We start from the raw sequence: 20,680 nt of genomic DNA, 5'->3' as shown, positions 1-20,680 counted from the left end.
GGGGGAAAAGCGGGAGGGGGAGCGGCAAAAACGGAACTTCCCTGACCGGGAATCGAACCCGGGCCGCGGCGGTGAGAGCGCCGAATCCTAACCACTAGACCACCAGGGAGCGATACGAGGAAAATTCGCTCGCCCTACTTGACGCACTGCCTCTGCGGCTGATCAGGGACAGCGACGTTGGAGCTTGGGCTGCGGTGGGACCGGGGACTGCAGTACCGGGACCGGGGATGCCTGCCATCACGGGAGCCTGTGACTGTGGTACAAGGACTGGGATCTGCAGTGGGATTGGCGGCTGCGGCACAAGGATCAGTGGGGCCGGGGGCTGCAGCCCCCGCAGGAGTTGGTGACCGTGGCACAGGGAGCACAGGCCCCGGGGCTGTGACACGGGGATCTGTGGGGCTGGGGACAGAGGTGCAGGGCCTGCAGTCAGGCCGGGACAGTGGAGGAGCCGGAGGCTTGGGCTGCAGAGAACACCCTCAGGACATCACCCGTGGCTGCAGGCCAGAGGGTTCACCACCTTTAGGGCACTGTCCGGGCACACAGCCCCCTGCTCACACCCCAGCCCCAGTTCTAAGTGTGCTTTGGGCAACACCTTCACCCCTGCCCCTGCTCCGGGAATCCCATCCTGCCACCCCTCCCAGCCAGCCTCACCCTTGGGGTCCTCAGGAGCTCACTGCAGAGCCAGTTCCCTTTAACGAAAATGAGTGCTTACAATTAGAGAAAAAGAGGTTTTTAAGCTCATGAGTCTGTTTTCCCCAGTTGCTCAAGTTTCCTGGCACTTCTGGCTGTTCCCTGGGAAACATGGCTATTTCCCAGTGTTGGGTAAAAGCACAATTTCCACACATCCAGTGCATCCTGGAGCAGGTGACCCTGGAATGGTGACCTCAGGAACACTGAGTTATCCCTCCCATCACTCTGGCATGGCCCTGCTGGTGGCTTCTCCGTGAGGCTCTAATGGCCTTTCCCGTCTGCTGCCTCTGACTCACGTTTTAAAGAGATGAATGATGATGGATCCTATTTGCCAACAGAGTCATCACAATGAATCACACACCCACACCCTCTTCTCGCTCCAGCTCCATCCCCAGCCTGGCTCCTGCACCTTTCCCCATCCAAAACACCAGCTACTTGCAAGGCTCCCCAGCACTGACCTTGGATCTCACACCTTGAATTTGCACCCAAGAAGGGATGATGAGCCCACCCCAGCACCCAGAGGGATGCAGCAAGTGGGTCCAGGCTGGCAGCCCCTGGCCAGCGTTTGGCTCTGGGCACAGCTCACTCAGCCGGGATGAGCACAGGCTCCCACTGCTGGAGTGGTTGTGCAATCCCTCAGATCAAACATGTTAAATTCCTTAAGAAGCACTTGCCGTGGTTTTGGCTGAGGGCTGGGACATGGTGCCAGCAGGGAAAAGTGGCTCCTTCCTGCTTTCTGCAGTTAGTTAGTTTTCAATTTCGCTGTTTTATCTGCTTTGAGGGATGAAGCCATCTGCCCTCACCTCAGCCTGGGTGCTCCCAGTCTCTCCTCCAGGATCAGGTCTCATACTAACCCCTCTGTCCTTAGCCCTGCTTGGAGAGATGTAGTTTTACCTATTGAAGTGATGTAGGAAAAATACTCCCAACCTTCAAAAAAAATACCCAAACCTACAAAACCAAACCCAAACCCTCACCACCAGATGTCTCAAGCCTAACTGGGCATCCTTCCTCTGCAAACAGCACACTGACGTTCTCTGCTGGCCTCTCCACGACCTATTTGCCTGCTCTGCACTGCCCTTTTAAACTTTGAGACAGCAGCTCCCAGTTCCAGCCATCCATCCACAACTCCCCCAGTGCCATGCTGTTGTGAAGCCAGAGCTTCCATGGAGGTGACTGATTCCCTGAGGAATCATACTGTCAAGCCACGCCAGCACCACAGCTGCAGCTTTTCCACATTAGAAATTTCTCCAGCCTCAGCTCCCACTGCCAAGGTTACTGCTGGGACTGCAGTCCCATGCTCCCAGCTCAGGAAAACCGTGTGAAGGAGTTTGGAATTCACCTGCAGCACCAGCAATGGAGTTTGCAGCTCCACAGCCCAGAGCACAGGAAGAGGCCAGATAACAGCTTGGGAACAGTGTCCAGTATCTTGGAAAGGAAACTGTAAATATTATTTAGTGCATTCCTTCATAAGAGAGCAGCAGACAAGCCAGAGGGATAGGATGGAATATATCACTTACTTCTCAACTCAAGCTACTGCAGGCAGTTGGTATTTACCTGACGAATTCATAGCATGCACTAAAGAGAGAATTTCAGTGCTGTTAGAACAAGACAAAGACATTCACTCCATTTTCTCACAAAGGAATTCTTTATTGACAGTTTTCTTCAGTCTTTATCTTAAAGAGAAACAGTTCCAAACCCAAGCTCCTGCAGTCCCCATTTCACTGGCTCTGCTCCTCACAGGAAGGCCAGTTCCAGTCAAACAAGGAATGCGCATGAACGACACTCTACACTCCACCTATGGCCTAGTACATCTGCCCACTAACATCTCATCCCATGTCCCCAGGTCTGCAGAGGGAGGGAAGCAGGGGTGGGGGAAATGGAGATTAATCAAATCAGTGTCAAAACTTGCTTCTCTAAAGGGTCAGAGGCAGTTCAGTCCCTCCGGGGTGATAAACCACTAAAACTACCAGATATGTACAGAAGTTTAAAGACCTGAGTAAGTCCCACTTCGCCTCTAAGGCACAGAATTGCTCACTCTAGGTATTTCTATGTGGAGGCACCTTGCCCAGAATAAAATCAGGCCTCTAGGAGAAAACTTGGAATTTGTCAGCTCCTGAGCAATGAAGTTGGACATCAAAAGAGCAAAACATCCAGCCCCTGGAGGGACTGGGTGAGCTCCATGACTCTGCCAGTTTTTTGTAAACCAAAATTAGAGCTGGGGCTTTCAACTGAGAAACCCATCCAGTCACAGCCAGATGTACCAGCTGGAGGAGCCCCCGGAGAGCAGAGCAGAGTCCCTCCAATGGTATCCGTATTCCAGCTTTCAGAAATTCCTCCTCCGAGAACGAAGGGATAAGCTGAGAAGGGAGAAGCAAGTTTCATACACTCGGGAAACAGAGTGCACCACTGAATTTAACACAAGAACTGGCTTTATAAACATGCTGCTATGACTGCATGATGCAAAACTCCAGTGCTCAACAACCAGCTTTAGAACCCTTGCAGTCTTCTCTACAGAAAATAAATCATAAACAAGTAAAGCATAAGTGATGTAAGGCTTTGCAATTCAGCTTCAGAGTCCAAAGGAGCATTGCCCTAATATGCCAAAGCTTTTTTTTTTGTTTGTTTTTAAGCTTTATTTCTTTAAAGTTCATTGCATTTAAAAATAAAGATTCTTAGTTTTGTTAAAGCTAGAGCATTAGTGTAACAACGAGGCAGCTGCTAAGCGAAGTTTACCTTTTAGAAACCCAGAAAAAACCCCAACTGTTTAACCCCATCTACCTAACAGCTCCAATGAGAGCCAGAGAAAACAGTAACAGGAGAAGCCTGGGAGCTCCCAGAGTAGCCCACACAGAGAACAGAGCCAGAAGCTGAAGCTAAGGTGCCCATGCACTTGGCTTCTCCAGTTACTGCCCTCCTCATGCTGCTCAGGGCCATGTATCTGCTCCAAGCTATGTCAGACAAGGGAAAACTGTTTTCACCCACAGCAGTGGCATTTCTGAGCTACTTTAAGGAAACTCCAGCTTACATGCTCTCCTAAAAGGACAGCAGTGATACATTTAATCTACAAACTTTAGTGTAAAATATTATTTGTGTACAAAACTTTGCATTCTCTTTATTTGACTTGGATCCAGCAGCAGTGTCTATGAATGAAGGATGGATCTCTCCAGACTGGCGCTCAGCCCCTTCTTGGATTCACATGTTGTTGCTGTGGTGAAGGTCTAGGAGGGAGGGGGCTCTTCCAGTTGTGCACAGCTGTGCAAAGCCACGTCCAGGTCTAGAAGGGAGCGTTGTCTTGTGGAGGCTTGTCCCCAGCTCCAGACGGGGAGTGGAGGCCATCAGTGCTGTTCTCCCTGCTGCCCACCACTCGAGACTGGAAGGAGAGAAGAGAGTGAGGACAACACGAAAGCAGCACTGGGAATACCAAGTCAATTCCCCCTTGTCGAGGTCACCTACTGTAGCCAAGACTTCACATATCTGAGAGGCCATTTGCCCGAATACTAGTCTACAAGAAAAACATTGCAGAAATTAAAGTTTCTGCACAAGGCTTCACACTCTGTGTTTACAAGACAAAGCAGACTGTTACCTTTATGGTCCCAACTCTATCTTCAAAGGACTTGAAGGTTGCAGAATTCCTTGAAGGAAGAAGAGAGAAGAGAGAAAAAAACAAATCAAGACAAGTCAGTTCTTAACTATATCAAATGGCACAGTGCAACTGGGCTCTGTGGCCATTCCCCTGCAATGACACCATCACCCAGAACACTTCCAGCTCCTCACAGCCTTTGGCACAAATCTCTCAGGCACACCAGGCAAGAACACCACATCCAAACTCTGACAGAAAACATTTATACCACGTGCAGTCCACTCAATTGCTCAAGCTAAAATGTTGAGAGAAACAAGTCCTAGTTCACTGGGGAATCAAAGCACAGTTAAGTAGAGAAGAAAACTCTTAGCTTTAAAAAACTCCCAACTAAAAACATTTTGTTTTAAACAGTGGAAAGGGAAAGCTGAGAAAGGTTTAAAACAAAGGCTTCAGTTTCCTATATCACATCCCATGGGGAGGAAGGGGAAGGGCCATGTACCTGCACCTGTCAGCAGCTTTATTTCTACAGGGGTGATCATTTGCATCAGGAAATGCTCAGTAATATCACAGTGTAATAAATTAATCAAAGGATTTCATATTTCTAGCAAAGAAAACCAGGTCACTTGTTTGACAACCCAACAAGCTGCTTCACTGGCAAAGGATTTCAGGGAGTGCTCTGTACTGAGCTTCCAGACCAGGCAATTACTCATAGAGCTGCTCCCCCGGGCCAGGCTGCAGGAGCACTGCGAGATGACTCGCCTCATCTCAGTTATTTTTGTTCCAAGGAATTGCTTTAGATTTGCAGCCATAAAACAATCTCTGTTGATGTAGAAAGAGGAGGATGAACAGAGAGAATTCTGTGGGCCTTGTCCAGCCCTGGCAGTCATTTCTCCTGCAAGGAAATCACCACCAACAGCAGTGTGAGGGAAGGCCAAGGAGAGGGTTCCCATGAGGATTCACCTTGGTATCAGCAATGGCTGTGCAGCACATTGTGGCAGAACTGTAATCCTGCCCTTCAGGGACCTCTGAAACCTGCAAACTTCAACCAGACTTTGGTACAAGTGAAACACTGCACTTAGTCCAAGAAAAGACAGGTGCTAATGACCTTAAGAGCTATTAAAAAACCCTTTAAACAGACAAACTGCAGGCTGTGCTTAATCCACGCTCAGAGAGGAGCCTGCTCGAGAAAGGAGCCATTTGTCCAAGTCAGACCAAACCCCCCAGCAGTGATGGAGGCAGCTGTCCTCCCCCAGCCCCAGTCAGGAGACACAGGCTACATTACCTCATGGCTGGCATACTTATCGAGTGGCGGATGGAGTAGCCGCTGCTCGGAAGCATTTGGGACAAGGAGGAAAAAGTTAACGACAATTTGACACCGTGCAAAAGCAGCCTAACCCCAGGTCTGAAGCATTCACTGTCCACACACAGGCTGCTGTGGACAACCCAAGTGGTAGGAGCTAGCCCTCTCTCCCCTTATTTAACAGCTGCAGCCCCAAATTTAGTTTTCCAGACGCAGGATAGCCAGTATTTCACTGCAACTGTGATACAAAAGTCAGTCCCAGGCCATTGGTTTGTGGTAGATTTCTCAATCTGTGTCAAAAGTTTAGGCAAGGCTTAAATAACCAGCTTCCCCTTTAAGGTCTGCAAAGGTCTGGCACAGAAACAAATGCTCTTTTAGAGCCTTGAAGAGTATCTTACCTAAGGGAATGTGAGATGGAGTGAGCCCTGGGAGAGGCCATGGGCAGCAGAGAGAAAAAGGAAGGAATGGTCAGAAACTTACACAGAGCTCAACACCAAACGCAAGGACACGGTCACAGAATCATGGGACAGCAAAGTCAACCACCCAGGAGGAAGCTTCTCAAAATAAATCACAGGAGCAAGCAAAAAAAAAATGCTTTTCATTAACTCCAGACAAGCTAAAATGTTTCTCAAAGAGCAATAACAGCACCTACATCAACTTAGAAGCCAGCTGGGGAGGGGAAGGAGTAGATGTGCAACAGCAAACCAAAACATTTTACCTACCCCTACCCATTGCTTTCACATGTTTTTTTTAAACACTTTTTTCTAAACTGAAGGTTTTAACAAGCACCAGCTATATTGGTAGAGATACCTCCTTCCCCCATTTCCCCCTGTGGTCTCTCATACAAAGACAGCATTGCTCAGGCTTCTGGTGAGGACTTGAGTAAGGGCAACCTGCAATGGATACCTGCACACGTTATCTTGCCAAGCCTGCAAATCTCAACGTTACAGTTCAGAGAACAAATGCACTGCAGGTTAATAAAGATGAGATTAAAGGTATCATCTTTACCCTGTAACTTGGTTGCCCATTTTTAGGATGAGGTTTTGCAGTGCAGTAGCATCTCAGCAGTCTGAAACAACAGACTGAGGTTTCCTACTTTTATTAGGAAGATTACCAGGACACTCTAAAGGAGCTTCTCCTGCCAGAGCAGTGTTTTATTCCACTTAAATATAATTTCTGTCTCTGCAGCAGGAAGCAGTCATGGCAAGCTGGATGTGAAGTACTTGGCAAGGAGTCCAAGGGCTTTTCCTGACAGCCAGAGCGAAGATGTTGGGCTCTGTGGTTTCATTTCCTCATATATCCAAGTCAGCTCTTTGGCAGGGCAGATGCCTTGAAATGCTGCCTTTGCATGTGAAATAAATTAACTTTCTACTTACTCTTGCTTAAAGAAGAACAACACAGATAACACATCCATGCACCATGCTGCTCCATATGGAATACCACAAGCACCAGTTCCTTGCTCAGTATCTCGGGCTGGACCTAGCAGTAACCCTTTTCCTCCTTCCATAAGGACTGAAAGTTGACATAAATTCCAGAATCTGCAGGCATTTTGGGTTCAGGCTAACATTTCATAATGAATTTGCTCACAGCATTATGTACAGCAGCAAATTTCATCAGACACCATCAAGTGCACAGGTGGACACAAACCCACAAAGCAATAAAAAAGAAAACACTTCCAATTTTGCACTTTACTGGAATCAGTAAAATGCAGGAACAGAATGTCTAAAAGCCAATTTACTTTTTAACTGTAGGTGGAGATAACAGAGACATCTGAACAGGCCAAGATTCAAAAAAAATCCCACCCACTAAGGAACATTTCCTCCCCTCAGAGCAATCCAGTAGAGCATTAATGCAGCGAGCACACAGTTACAGCATTACCTTCCCAAGGTTACCAGCCACATAGCAAAATTATTTTGACCAGAATAAGACAGCAAGTCTAAAGATTTAACATGTTACTTGTATTAACATGTTACTTGTATTTAAAAACAATTTGGTCCAAGTATTTTTAATGGAATTCAGGCCCACACCCTTGGTGCATCGGAGGCTCTGTCCCATTCATCAGGCCTTCCTTGCATTTATCAACCGGTGAAGGCTGACTAAACAAGGAAATCCCCTCTGTTATCTCAACACTTCCAGTGCTGGAAAATAAACTCGCTTTACAAGTGAATTTGTAGTGTAAGAAGGAAAAAAAAACAGATTACAGTAATGGAGGTCAGTGTAGGCTACAAGGCCTGTAAGATTCTCTGGGAACAGAGATCTGCTAGTTCAGAGCAGTGATCACAGCAATACAACAGACTTCACTCCTCATCAGCTCTGATCACACATCAGAACACCAGAGTTCACCTGGCAAGGGTGAAAAGTGGGACAGCTCCTGCAAAACCTTATGCTCAGAGTTAAACCTTCTTCAGTATCGGAAATAGGAAGACTTGGATGCAGCACAGGAGAGAGAAGTCTGTTTATATATGCAGAGAAAAACTGAAAGTCTTAAAAAAAAAATCATTACTGTGTTCCCCACAGGGCCACATATACAAATCCTGCTGAAATTACTTTGGCAGGGATTCCCAAGTGATAAGGCAGAAGCTGCCTCTATTTCATAAAACCTCACCCAAGGTATTAACCATAAAAAGGAATGCAGATGTTGAAGCTGAGAAAAACCATTGCTGCAAAGGCTTGGCTCGTGCCTGGGCCATCTGATTACATGGCCAGTTGTGACAGTGACTGTGCCAGGCCAGCTCTGCCACCAGGAGAGCATCCCAGTATCCTCTCCCTCCATCAGCTGCTCCTGGGATAGCACAAACATTTCAACAGCTGCATGACCTGCATTCTCCCAGCTCAAAAACAACAGGCAGGACCTAGCCTGCCAAAACAGCTTCTGCCTGTGGCAACCATGGTTCAGGAGTTCCCCAGGTCCCAAAAAAAGCACAGCTCCCATTCCTTTCCTGCAACAGCCTGGCCAGACTGCAGAAACCAGGCCTCAAATACACTTATCAGTTTGGCAAAATGTGTTCTCACCACATCTTGTGCCAGTATCCGTAATCTGCTGTGATTACATGAAAGTCCCTTTTTCCAGCAGCTAGGGAGTTTCCAGGAAAGAAAAGTTACAACTTGAATGCTGGAAAGGGTAGGAAGCTAGCTAGTCCTCTGCCAAATTCAGAGATGTGAGCTACTGAAAACACAAAAAAATACCCTCCAGGAACACAGTAACTAACTCACTGAGGACAGAACCAGAATAAATCAGTACTATGTGATCAGAGGCCAACAAGTTCTTACCACTCAGATACTCCCAGCCACAGTGGAATAGGAAATTCCCTACAAAGAATGACAGCTACCCATTCAATCCGAGGTTTGAGACAGCATGTTAAATCCAAGATCTAAAAATCCTTCCTTAGTAACATAGACAGGATGTACATCCAGAATTAGCTTTCAAATCTAACAAAAACATGATGAAGGGATTATGCATGAAAAATGTGGATGTTATCATTAGTGGGTAAGAAATCTTGGGCTTAAAGTACTGAGGATAAATCACAAATTCTAACCTTGGGCTTTGTATAGCTGAGAAACTCACAGAGCAAGAACCTCAACCAGAAGAATCTGTCCCTCTTGCCACTTTTAAAGTTTAAATTTGCAATTGTTTCAGTGGTCATCTGGTTAAAGAATAGAGATAAACCCCAACCACAGAACAAAATTTTAATGTTGTCATAATCTTCTGAATCAATTGATATTTTCCAACCAACATGACATAACTGTGCCTGGAAGACATGCTGCCCTTCTCCACAGAATGTCAACACCCGGGGCTTGAAACCACATGGAATGCAGCAAACAGACTCTTCCCTTTTTGTTTTTAATCATAACAGAACACAGGAGGGATGACCCCTCTCTAATCCAAAGCAGTTACACTGAGAAAACACACCTCCATAATCCAGCAAGAAATGGAAAAGGGAAATTTTAATTCTAATTTCTTACATATGATATAAAAGCTGCAGTGAATCCACACAGCAGTAAAACGGGGAAGGCTGCTAAAAATGTTTGGTCGGTTCTCCTAAACCAAAACAAACTTAAATGCCTTAGAACAGGCTTATCCCCTCAGTAAGTCTTCAATAAGAGTTCAATCTGTCCTAAACTACAATGCACAGGGCCACACAGAAGGTGGCAGTCCATCAACAGCAACATGCTGCCAAATAAGCAGAAAAATGGAAGAAAGCCTAGTTATTGTCTAAAGTCCCATTCCTGTTTGAAACCAAGATCAAAGCCCCAGAGTGCAAAGCAGAAATCTTACCTCATGTCACCAAGCTTCCTGCTGATAACAGAACCTACATTGGAAAGGGCTGCTGAAGTCTTCTGTCCTGCCTGGGAAAGGGTTTCCTGGGTCTTCTTATAACTACACGGAAAAAAAATCATAAATTGAACTAACATGTTGGATCCAAAAGTGTCCCCATTTTTAAAAAGGACCCCATATTAAAGGAAAGAAGCTGGGTTAGTGAGCTGCACTGACTTCACTGAAAGAGCCATTTCCACATTTGCATATATTCAAATATTTGAAGTTTTACAAAAGCAGCAAGTGTAGGATTAACCTTTCCATACACTCACCTTATACTTTTGACCATATGTTTTTAAATCTAACAAGGATCTGCTAAAAACCAAAGCAAATTTCCACATGGAAGCTCTAACACCACCGCACTGTAGCCTAATTGCTCTGCAACCATCTTTCCATGTCCTGAAGAAAACAAATCTAAGAACCTATTCCATACTATCCTTTCAGCCTTGAGGAAGCCATGGGATTTGCTGTGGCATTATGTTTTGGAGGAAAGAGGCAAGAAGCAAGACCATCATCAACATACAGAAAAGAAATGCAGGAATTAGCATTAGCTCTACAGCAGCAGTTTAGAAATAAATTGGTGGAGAAGTTTCCTATCAGTTACCATTAACCACAATAGGTAAGAAGTCTGACAGCTTTTATTTGTCAGCTGATTATCTGAGTTTATACCTGAGCTGGAGACACTCGAGAACCTTTGTTTCCTTCAGATGAGACTAATCTCAGGAACAAAGATTCTTTGTGTCACTTTCATTAATTCATTCTCTCTAAACTACTCTACAGTTGATGATTTATGTCATTCTTCAGACTACAAAGAAAAGTCTCAGGCTGGGAAAAAAGTTGAACATTTTAAGCTTTTCTTATTCCAAATATTTCAGCTTGAGATTATATTTTTGCCTGATGAGGACATTTAGTAGAAGGGCATTACAAACAGCCTAATGTTCTCTCATGCCTGAGGCTCCCCATGCTACAAACACCACGGTGACAGATGATTTACTCACATCTCCTTCTCTCCAGGCAGAAGTGCATGGACAGCACCACAGCACCAGACCTGGATTTGAGCAATTCCAATTACAACATGTTCATTTGTTGGGGTTTGTTTTTAACAGCCAAATATTTCTGAATCACAAATATACACGAGACTTAAGCAGAACAAATCTTCATCAGCTTTTCCTTCCTTCTTCATCCTTCTCAAAGAGAATTCCTATAACCTACACATTTTTTAATTCTTGAAGTCAACAGCTCCAGAAGGACTGAGTGTGCCCCTACAGCAAGGCCTCAACATTTCCTCTGCACAGCAGAATTCTCTGCACCTCAGAACAGTTTGGGAGTGAACTGATCAGCACCAAGGTTGCTTGATCCCATAGAGTGACTGCCCTCCTATTGCAACCACAGTGTTTGAGGAGGATCTCATTCAGCAGCCAGGCTCCTCCCTGGCTGAGCCCTGTCATGGGATTTGATTTACTGCTGCCTAACAAATATCAAAGATCTCGTGCTCACCAAAATATGCAGTACTGACTCTAGGTCTGCATGGCACTCAGAGCTCAGCTCTGAGGAATAGTTTACAGCCTCAAAGGACACCATCGTGCCATTCACACTGCAAAATTGCAGGTATTATGCCCAGCTTCAGCAGATAAAGGCCAGAGATTTTCCAATTGTTTTTTCTACACCTGACAGCAGAATTTTTAATACAAACTAAGAACAAGCGCTTGGGTGCTGCTGCTCCCTGAGTGTGCTCCTTCCTCCAGCAGAACTCCTTGTGCTGGCACAGCAATCTAGATCAAGGCAATGATCTGGATTAAATATAAACTTGGAAGCACAAGAAAGCAGCAGCTGTATCAGATGGCCAGCCTAGTCCTGCATCCACAGCTCCCACACACACGTACACACCTCACTGCTGCCAGGCAGGAGGCAGAGCCAGAGAAGCACAGGGAGATGAGCAGCTCTGTAACCCAGAACTGCCACCAAGACACACATGTGGAGCTGCAGCTGTGACAGCCAGGGATCAGCTTATACAAGGCTTTAATGCAACATAACTACACCCAGCCCTGACCTAAAAGTTGAAATTCTTCTCCTGCAAGTGCCACAGCCTGGTTTTCCATGGGTGTAAATTCACAAGCACTCACTTTCTTCCCTTAGCCCCAGCACAAAGCACAATGGAATAATCCAAATCTGGGAGCAATAAATAAAAGCTCTGGATAATACCCCGCTTTACTCACAGGCAACTGGCTGCAGCAGAAGCCGCAGAGATGATCTCTGCCCTGTGCTGTTCATCCAACATTTCACTGCACCCCTCTCCTATAAACACTCCAAGGAAGGAGTGAAATCTGCACCCTCAAATCCTCCTTTATCCATTAACACCAGCTTCCTCTCACTTGCTTTTATCCAGCAATCACCATTTGAGCTGTCTGGCTAAACACACAAACTGTGTAAGTCACCTCACATTCTGATCTAGGAACACACTGGGGTGATTTTGTCCTGTTTATGTACTGCTGGCAGAGGGAAAATCTGTGGCCAGGAATGGCAAACACCAGGAAATTCCACAGCATACAAAAGCACCATGAGGTCAGGAGTCAGGTCCATTCCTAGTTCACTCAAGAGCCTTGTTAGTTACAGAGAAGCACTGAAACTGGAAAGACAATCTATTTGCATAAAAAACCCCAAAGCATATTAATAAAACCTCACTCCTGGACTCCTTGAACTTGCCTTTTTGCACTCACTGAACTTTAGAGAAGTAGAAATTCTGATTGATTTCTGAAATGTTGCTGGAATCTTTCAATCGCCCTCACATCTCTGTTTCAGTCTCTACCTTGCCAGCACCAATTGTCACTCTGTCCAGAGCCAAAGCAAGTAGGAAAGCTAAGGTGCCAGAGCTCGTCAGTCCCTAAGTGCTCCACAAAAGCACATTTCCACCACATTTCTGGTGTTTATGAAGTACAAGGAAACAGATATAACCAGAAGTTTTCTACTTTAGCAGGCACACCCAGGGAGGGACTCTGAACACGGCTGGAGTCAGCCACTGTCAGCAAGCACAAAACCCAAGGTCATTCTACTTGGCAAGTGAAATAGTGACAGTTTACAGCTTCTTAATCTTGAAAACACAGTCGAAAGTAGACCTGCATACTTCAAAGTTTTTTCTGCTACTCCTACATTTTATCTCTGCTCCTCTTTCACATGTGTTAGGAAGAAAACTGTGCATTCACACAAGCTGCTGATAACCAGCCAGCTGCAAGGACTGCAGTTTATACCCACCCCAGAAAACAGAAAAACTGGCTCACATCTAAAACCTACCTCTCCAGTTTAAATCAGCTCAGAAAATAATGACAAAACCTACCTGCTCCCACTGCAGCACTGTAAGGGATTGCCCTACATACTGTGGGAAAGGCACAGGGAGAAGGACAAAAGCCAACTTCCATAATATCCTTCCATAATTTAGTCCAGATGAAAATTTAATTTCAGGCATTTAGTAAAAGCACATCTAAGAGAGATTTGCATTCAACAACTGGAGTAGAACAGCTGTGAGGTTCAAGCTGTTTGAGTCTATTTGTGGCCCCAACACGACAGGAAACTGCCCTGGACACCACAGTTCTGTTCTCATCAGGTACCACAGCAGAAAGCAAAGCTCCTGCTCCCTACAGAGCATGTTGGGGTAAGAAGAAAGTCAGTCTGGCTATGCCACAGCTTCTCAGCTGAAGGTGTAATGTGTGGCACACAAGTCTCAGCTACCCAGGGATTTCAGACAGTTCCTGAGACCAGGCAGGCATTCAGTATCACTTGGATACTGAACTGGGGAAAAGCTCCCTCTCCCAGCAGAGGCATTTATTGGGTTAAAAAAGTAAAAGCGAGGAAAGAGAAATGTCCAGGTAGATCTAGTGAAAGCAGAGGACTGGGAGCAGGGGTACAGGACAGTCAGTGGCAGCAGACTGGCAGAGGAAAGCATTTGTTAAGGCTGAAGGTTAAGACACTCACGCTTCTGATTGAGTTAATTTTTCATTCCAGTCCTCCAGTGTGCTGCTGGCTGAAAGATATCTACAAACACAACTGAGGTTAGAGACAGCTTCAAGATTCACTACAGATGCTTCTTCTGACACTTTCCACATTATTAGTGACTCTTTACCCTTATAGTATCAGAGGCTTGATTTATCTGACAACAGCTTCAGCCTCTCTGGTACAGCCAGAAGGAAAAAAACTGTTTGAGAGGCAGAGAGACACCTAAGCCCCAGTTTCTTTTGTTTAAACATGATCAAACACTGAGCACAAAGAAACAAAGCCTGCAGTTTAAAAAGTGTCAGGAAAGGAAAAACTTTGCGTTTTCTGCTCTCTTCCTACATATTCTGTTGCTGGTCTGTATTAAAAGCTCAGAGCAGAGAACTGATCTTAAGGCCAAAAAAAATCAAACTGCCACACCCAAAGATGTATTTCACCCAATACAGCAGGAACCAGACAAACAATAAACTTTTGTTTTTCTGATCTTTAGAAATCACGTTTATACAAAAACAGTACCTTAAGGGTCACGACAACTGATACTGGAGGAAAACACACACTACAGAAGGTGGCTGCTCCCGCCTCAGAAAGAACACAGAGGTGCTCAAAGGAGGGGACTTGTCACCCAGAATTCACTTGCCCCAGTTAGATCAGTGCCACCTTGCCTAATGATGTGATGCTCCTAATCCACGTTTTCCTCTTAGCTAAAGAATCTCCTTCAACACAAGACAAAGGGAGAGAAACTTCAGCACAGAAAGCACTCAAGGGCTCCTTAGGTTCAGCTGTGCAGCAGGAATCAATGATTCATGTCTAATATCAGTGGAGCTCTAGTATAATTAAAGAATATATTCCAGAAGCAAAAGTGGCTAGATGCTCTTTGTCTGCATTTGTCACCTGCTTGGATACACAGCAAAGATTAAAATTCATGGATTTCTAGTGCTGACACTGGGAAAAGAGTCACACACCAGTGCAGCAGATTCAGAAGCTCATGAACACATTGGCAGCTGCACAGCCCCGAATTCCAGCTATGGGGAAGCACCTCCAGCCCCTTCTCTCCCAGGTGACCATACAGAAAGTCAACAGTCAAACTGATTCCTACCACTTCCATGATGAGAAGAGAAATAGTTTCACAGTAAAGGTAGAGGTTCACTAGTAAGACACCTGAAACAACAGACTAACCTACCAATTACCAGCTGAAGAGAAATTGTGGTTAAATTTTTGTCCCCTACATTTTTTTATTTTTTTTTTTCATAAAAAATGTGGTCTGGTAACTGATTGGAATTTTTCTTCTGCAATAGCAAGACCATGACAGAGATGATGGCAGTAACATTTACTCATCTCCTCTGCAACTGAGGGATGTTTCTGGCTGGAAGCCAGGCATGCTGGAAGTAACAATCCTGCTTCACCCTGCCTCCACCTCCCAAGCAAGCCCTGATGCCTGGGAGAACAAGGAGCAGCACAAATCAGGGAAGGCAGCGAGGAACAAGGAGGTGATGCTGAGGAGCCCGAGGCACTCACAAGTCAGACTGTGTCACTTTGTCATTCCACTCTCCAAGTTTCTCAGATGTTTTCACATAACTAGAAACAGAAAGTGTTAATGAATATAACTTTAATATTCATTTTTTAGAAGACAATGACACAGATTCCAGTGACAAAGGAATAACAGAAATGGGGCAGGGACAGAGGAGGGAAGATGAGGAAAAGAATAAACAGCAAGATGAATGGCTCAACAATCTGCTCTGCAGTATCACTGTCAATAACTCCAAACCCCAGTTAAGTTAAAGGAGAATTTTTAGCCTGGATGATGCCTCCACAGGCACCCAGAGTCCCTGACACCCAGTGCAGGGACAAACTTACCTTCCGGGCCCTCCTTTTGGCACTGTCAAGCACAGCAGTGACCATACCTTTAATGACTGTTCAGGAACAGTCTCACTTCACATATTTAGGACAAGATGACTCCGGTGAAGCACACTAATATCAGAGATTTATTTTTTTTCCTAGGAAGTGCAGGCTTTTAATTCAGGCTATACGACCCAGGGAGTGCTTCTGAACTGGCACAAGCTGTGAAACTGCCTGCCCTTCTCTTTGAGCCTGAGTTCAGAACAAGGTAGCAGCTGCTTGTACCTCAATGAATGGGCAGAAATAGGCAAAATGAACCCCTAAGTGTGATCCAGATTGCTAACCCCATGGGAAAGAGCAGCCAGCAACAATTTATCCTGGTTACAGATATGAAAGTCCAGTTCACACAGAAAGGTTTTTTTTAGGTGTCTTTTACTCCACAAACCCATCAGAAGAGAAACCTCCAGCCACTCAAAAGAGCTCTGGAATACCCTGCTGGGAAGTGTCACACAAAGTCCCAGTTAAGCACAGATGCATCACAAGCAGCACTTACGCGTTGGAGACTTGGACATCGTGCCAGCTTTTGGACAGGTTTTGCTTTAACCCATCCAAGGGAGTCAGACCCAGCTTCCTCTTCAGCTCTCCACAGTGCCTCTCTTTGGCAGCCAGAACTTGTCTGAGAGTACCAATTTCTTCTTCAACCTTAGAGAAAGGCAGAGGTTTGTCTCAAACCACAGTTTAGTTAAAAACTGTACATTAAAACAAATTTTTACTTCCCTCAAAACTAGCAACATTTCATTAATTTTATAAATTGGGAAGATCATCAGATTAATTATTCAACTCAACATGAACTGTGCTGGAATGGGAGGCCACTCAGATTTTGCCTCCATACAAGTCACTGGACTGGTGACTTAGTGACACTGAGATGAACAGAACCCATTCCTTGTATTGTCATTTCAACAGCAGACATGATTCAGTCACCAAACCTTATTAACTAAGATTATATCTTACATCTCTTTTCCTCTGATGTCTTTAAAGAAAAGAGTTTTTCCTCAGAGATCTTTCTTACAGCACTTTCAAAGTACTCTGGTGCTGTTTCCAGGCAGAGTGGGTGCATTTCTACCTTAGCTGCAGCTCAACAAGCCCTGCATGACCACCCAGAGCCGCAAAGTCCTCCCCTGCAAGTCAAAGAACCACCACAAGATTTTCACATGAAGGAAAAGACAATGGAGAAATAGCTGCAATTATCTTCAGCCACATTTCAGACAGAAATGATAACCTGACCTTTAAAGCCCAGAAGGTGCTGAAACTTTAGGATGTTGTATTACCAACCCTCATCCCTTCAAAAGCATATAGGCACCTAAAATAGCTGCCTGTAAAGAGTAATAAATATTTAAGAGAAAAAGGTAGGAAGAAAAGCTCATTAAGTGTTCCAACGTTTCAGTTTCCCAAGAAAAATGGCTTTTTTTGCTTATTATTTGCCTGAAGTGTTTTCTCACTTCACATGGAACAAAAATCCTACACTGAGCTCATGGCACCAAAAGCTGCTTATTTCCTTAAAGCTCTAAATTAGGCTGTTCTAGGAAAGAGCAAACAACACACCACGGCTTTTGAAGTATCTGCCAGCTTTGTGCATTTTAACAATTAGCTGAGAGACCCAAAAGTAACACTATAAAATTAAAAACCGAAAAAAACAAACCCCAACGACAAAACACCGAGTCCTACCCCTGTGGCTCCTGTTTGTTCCTTCCCAGCAGAACACAACCGGGGCACACGCTGCCAAACCGAGCCCCCCTCACCTTGGCGAGCTCGGCTCTCAGCTCCTCCTCCTCGGCCAGAGTCAATCCCTCGGGAGCAGCGCCCCGGGCCGCGTTATCCACGGGAACATCTGTCATGGCATCGGCCAGCAGACCTTTGTTGGGAGAGTTAAGGTTGATATCTGTCGCAGACAAGGAGCAGAGGGCACTGAATAAGCAAGCGGCAGGCGAAGCGCGTTATGCAAAGCGGGGCGGGGGAAGGGGCTGCGCCGGGCAGGGGAAGAGAAACCTCCGCCGGAGTTTCCTCCACGAGCATCGATCGGAAGCGGCAGCAGCACCGGGCATTCCGCGGCCTTCCAGCTCCCGTGCCCGGCACCGTGGGCGGGGATGGGGCCCGGCGAGGCAAGCGGCGCTATGAAGAGACCCCCCCGGCCGTTCCCCATCCCCGGGGCCGCGTCCCCCGTCACGGCAGCGGCAGCTCCCGCACCGCCGTCCCCGAGCTCCCCCCGTGGCCGGGACTCTCCGCCAGCAGGGGCCCCACTCCCGAGCGCAGCCCCCGGCCCGTACCCTGGTTCGCGCTCTCCATGGCGGCGCCCCGGGCCCGTGCAGCCGCCGCCGCCCCCCGTGACGCGCTCAGCGCGCGCCGCCCGCCCGTTCCGGGGAGGGTCGCGGGCACAGCGCGTCAGCGCCGCGTCGCCACGGTGACGGTGACACGTGTGTTACTGCCTGTGTCACTGCCGGTGTCACTGCCGGTGTCACTGCCCCCGGCGCCGGCCGCGGGGGTGACGTCATGGAGGGGTCAGCGCGGCCGGGCGGGGCCGGGCGGTGCCGTGAGCGCGGCCGGAGGGCAGGGGGCAGCACCGGCACGGGGCACCGGGACAGCGGGCACGGCCCGACACACCGGGCACGGCCCGACACACCGGGCAGCACCGGCACGGGGCACCGGGGACTTCCCCGCCTGCCACGCCCGGCCGCTCTGTACGACCCCCCAGCTCCGTTCCCCGCAGCTTCCCGCCGGGCTCGTTAGTTAGCGCTGATCACTCAGCACGGTAACCAGCCGCGCTGCCTGTCCCCTCAGCCCTCCTTCGGGCTTTGGGGTTCCCGTTAGGTCCGGCGGAGGCTGCGGTGCCCGGAGCCCTCCCGGCACCCCCAGCCCGCTCCCGGTGTGCTGCTGCAGGGATCAGGCCACTGCCCGCTCCAAATGTGCCTCAAAACCGGGTTCTCTCTCGGTGTCACCTGCAGTGACATCAAAGGGGAAGCAGTGGCAGGAGAGGCAGATCTGGCCCGTGCCTGCTGCGGGCAGAGCTCGGCTCTGGTGACAATCTGCGGTTCCCTTCGGAGGGGCCAGGAGTGGAGAGAGAGCCCAAACGCCCCGGCAGCACAGCCCGCAATTCCACCTGGGTTTGTGCGTCAGGGCATGGGGAAGCCCTGGGCTGTTCCCTTCCAACTATTCTGCAATCCCTTCTCTGAAAATCCCACTGGGTTGGGACCTCATTTCATTTTCAGAGCCTTTTCCCCAGTCTCTTCGGGTTCCCCAGGATGAGGCATGAAAAGGGAAGTGAATACAGATGGGGAAATGGAATTTGTCAGAGCCCTTTCCATCAGCACCTTGGCCACCCGAGCAGAGGGTTTGCACCCACAAGAGCTCCTGGAAATGCCCTTCCTGGAGCACAGCACATGACCCCCATCCGCCTGTTTGGCCTTGGAAGGACAGGGAGCACTTTAATAGCTTAACTTTTTATTAGAGGATTTTTAAAGGGGTTATTGTGAAGTTTGGAGCCTTGGTGCACACCTCATTTTGAAGCTGAGCTCAGTGGAAACCCAGGGAGTGGCTGAATGCTGAGCCCATGAGAAAAATCTGGATTTTTCCAAGCTCGCCAGAGCCTGAGTTCCTGAAAATCTGGCCCCGAGAGGTGGCTGCGGCAGGAGGAGCAGGGAGGGCTGCGGCTCACAGGGACTGCTGTGGTCTCTGCCAGCTCAGCCAGGCACAAAGCCCACTGCCAAGTCCAGCCTCCCTGAACAGCCAGGGATCAGGCTGTGCCTCACGGGGTTGCCCTCCAAAAATCCCCTGCTCTAGCAGCTGATTTCCCTCTACCTTCAGGCGCTGGCTTTTAATTAAATGCATCATGGTGCCAACTTAATCATTCCCCAATCCTAAGACCTTGAAGGGTGTTGGGAAGTGCAGAGCAATCCCAAATTTGGCTAGAGGGGGGAAAATAAAATCCCTTTTGTTTTTTCTGATCTGCTGAGGCTCTGCCGGGGCTGGGGAGTTATTTGGGGGACAAAATGTGTGTGGAGGCATTTGTTTGCCCTGGCAGCCACAGCTCTGCACCCTCCACATTTTCCCGGTTCCCTTTTTGCTGCCGCCGGGATTTTTGCTCCGTTGAGGCTTTTTTTTTGTTTGGCCGTTTGCTGGTGAATGCAGAAATGTCAGACCCAGGGCGAGTTCCCTTCACTGACGCCCTTCCAGCCGTGAGGAGGCAGAGGGGGCCTTTGGAGATTTGACGGTCTCGTTTTGGAGGTGAGCGGCATCTCCCTGTGCCCAGGCACACGTGTCTCTGGAAATCGCGTGTCCACAGGCACCACGTTGTTTTCCAGCCCTGAACTACAAACCGCTGTTTCCCAGCAAAGCAAAGAATTGCGTGAACGGCCACACGAGAAGCAACACCCGCGGGAGTCCCCGGGCACCGCAGCTGCCGGGATGGGGATGCTCCGGGTGAGCACCGGCGTTCCTCAGCCGCCGGTTCCCGGTGTCTGCGCCGGGCTCGGACAGGCGCCGCTGCTCCGTGGCTTTGCTGGAAGCCGCCGACTTCTGGGCTCTGTGCCCCCTTTTAAAGCAAGCCCTGACCTAGATTCCCTCCCTGCCCGTGCACAGCCGCCGGGCTCTGCTCTCCCGCCGCTCCTCCCCGCGGCTGGAAGGGGCCCAGCGGAGCGGGCCGGACTCCTGCTCCTTATGCCAGTGGCATCCTCCACGGAGGAGGCAGCCCGAGCTGCGAGGATGCAGCCCCTATCGGCCTTTCCCGGCCCGGCGCAGTTCCCAGGCGCGAGGTGTTACCGGAGCATCCCCCGAGCAGGAGGGGCCGCCGGTGGGATTCTGCTCGGCAGAGATATCACTGCCCAGAGGCAGCGGTGATGGTCCGCGGCCAGCCTTTGACTCTGCTCGTCCTCCCCCCACGGCAGTGTCCCCGTTCCCATTGGGCCCCAGGCGTGTCCCCCGC

General features: G+C 48.1%; 1 protein-coding gene and 1 non-coding gene across 14 annotated transcripts; both read right to left on the bottom strand.

The window, feature by feature from the left end:
- Nucleotides 1-37: 37 nt before the first annotated feature.
- On the bottom strand, nucleotides 38-109 carry TRNAE-CUC. Its single transcript has one exon. It is a non-coding gene; the product is annotated as a tRNA-Glu (tRNA).
- Nucleotides 110-2,312: 2,203 nt separating this feature from the next.
- TPD52L2 (TPD52 like 2) lies at nucleotides 2,313-18,147 on the bottom strand. Of its 13 annotated transcripts, XM_019008706.2 has the most exons (11): nucleotides 18,030-18,144; nucleotides 17,505-17,644; nucleotides 16,259-16,407; nucleotides 15,385-15,444; nucleotides 13,852-13,911; nucleotides 9,847-9,948; nucleotides 5,969-5,995; nucleotides 5,553-5,594; nucleotides 4,274-4,322; nucleotides 4,144-4,192; nucleotides 3,945-4,060 (listed from the first exon to the last, which is right to left on the bottom strand). In XM_019008706.2, the coding sequence occupies exons 1-10, from the start codon at nucleotides 18,046-18,048 to the stop codon at nucleotides 4,157-4,159; spliced, it is 684 nt and encodes a 227-aa protein (XP_018864251.1). In that variant the 5' UTR covers nucleotides 18,049-18,144; the 3' UTR covers nucleotides 3,945-4,060; nucleotides 4,144-4,156. The 13 variants fall into 13 exon arrangements, with proteins under 13 accessions (XP_018864250.1, XP_015503161.1, XP_015503153.1 ...); XM_019008705.2 differs by lacking the exon at nucleotides 4,144-4,192 and having other exon boundaries at nucleotides 2,313-4,060; nucleotides 17,505-17,617; nucleotides 18,030-18,147; XM_015647675.2 differs by lacking the exon at nucleotides 4,144-4,192 and having other exon boundaries at nucleotides 2,313-4,060; nucleotides 18,030-18,135.
- Between the last annotated feature and the right edge of the window lie 2,533 nt (nucleotides 18,148-20,680).

The sequence above is a fragment of the Parus major genome, chromosome 20 (assembly GCF_001522545.3).
Source record: "Parus major isolate Abel chromosome 20, Parus_major1.1, whole genome shotgun sequence".
In the NCBI taxonomy this organism is placed as follows: Eukaryota; Metazoa; Chordata; class Aves; order Passeriformes; family Paridae; genus Parus; species Parus major.
This window is presented reverse-complemented; position numbering and strand designations above follow the sequence as displayed.

Coding starts and splice junctions, on each gene's coding strand:
- TPD52L2 (XM_015647675.2), bottom strand. Junction 16,408..17,504: donor TGAGAGCCGAGCTCGCCAAG/GTGAGGGGGGCT, acceptor CCTTTCTCTAAG/GTTGAAGAAGAAATTGGTAC. Junction 5,996..9,846: donor AGGAAGCTTGGTGACATGAG/GTAAGATTTCTG, acceptor GGCCTCTCCCAG/GGCTCACTCCATCTCACATT.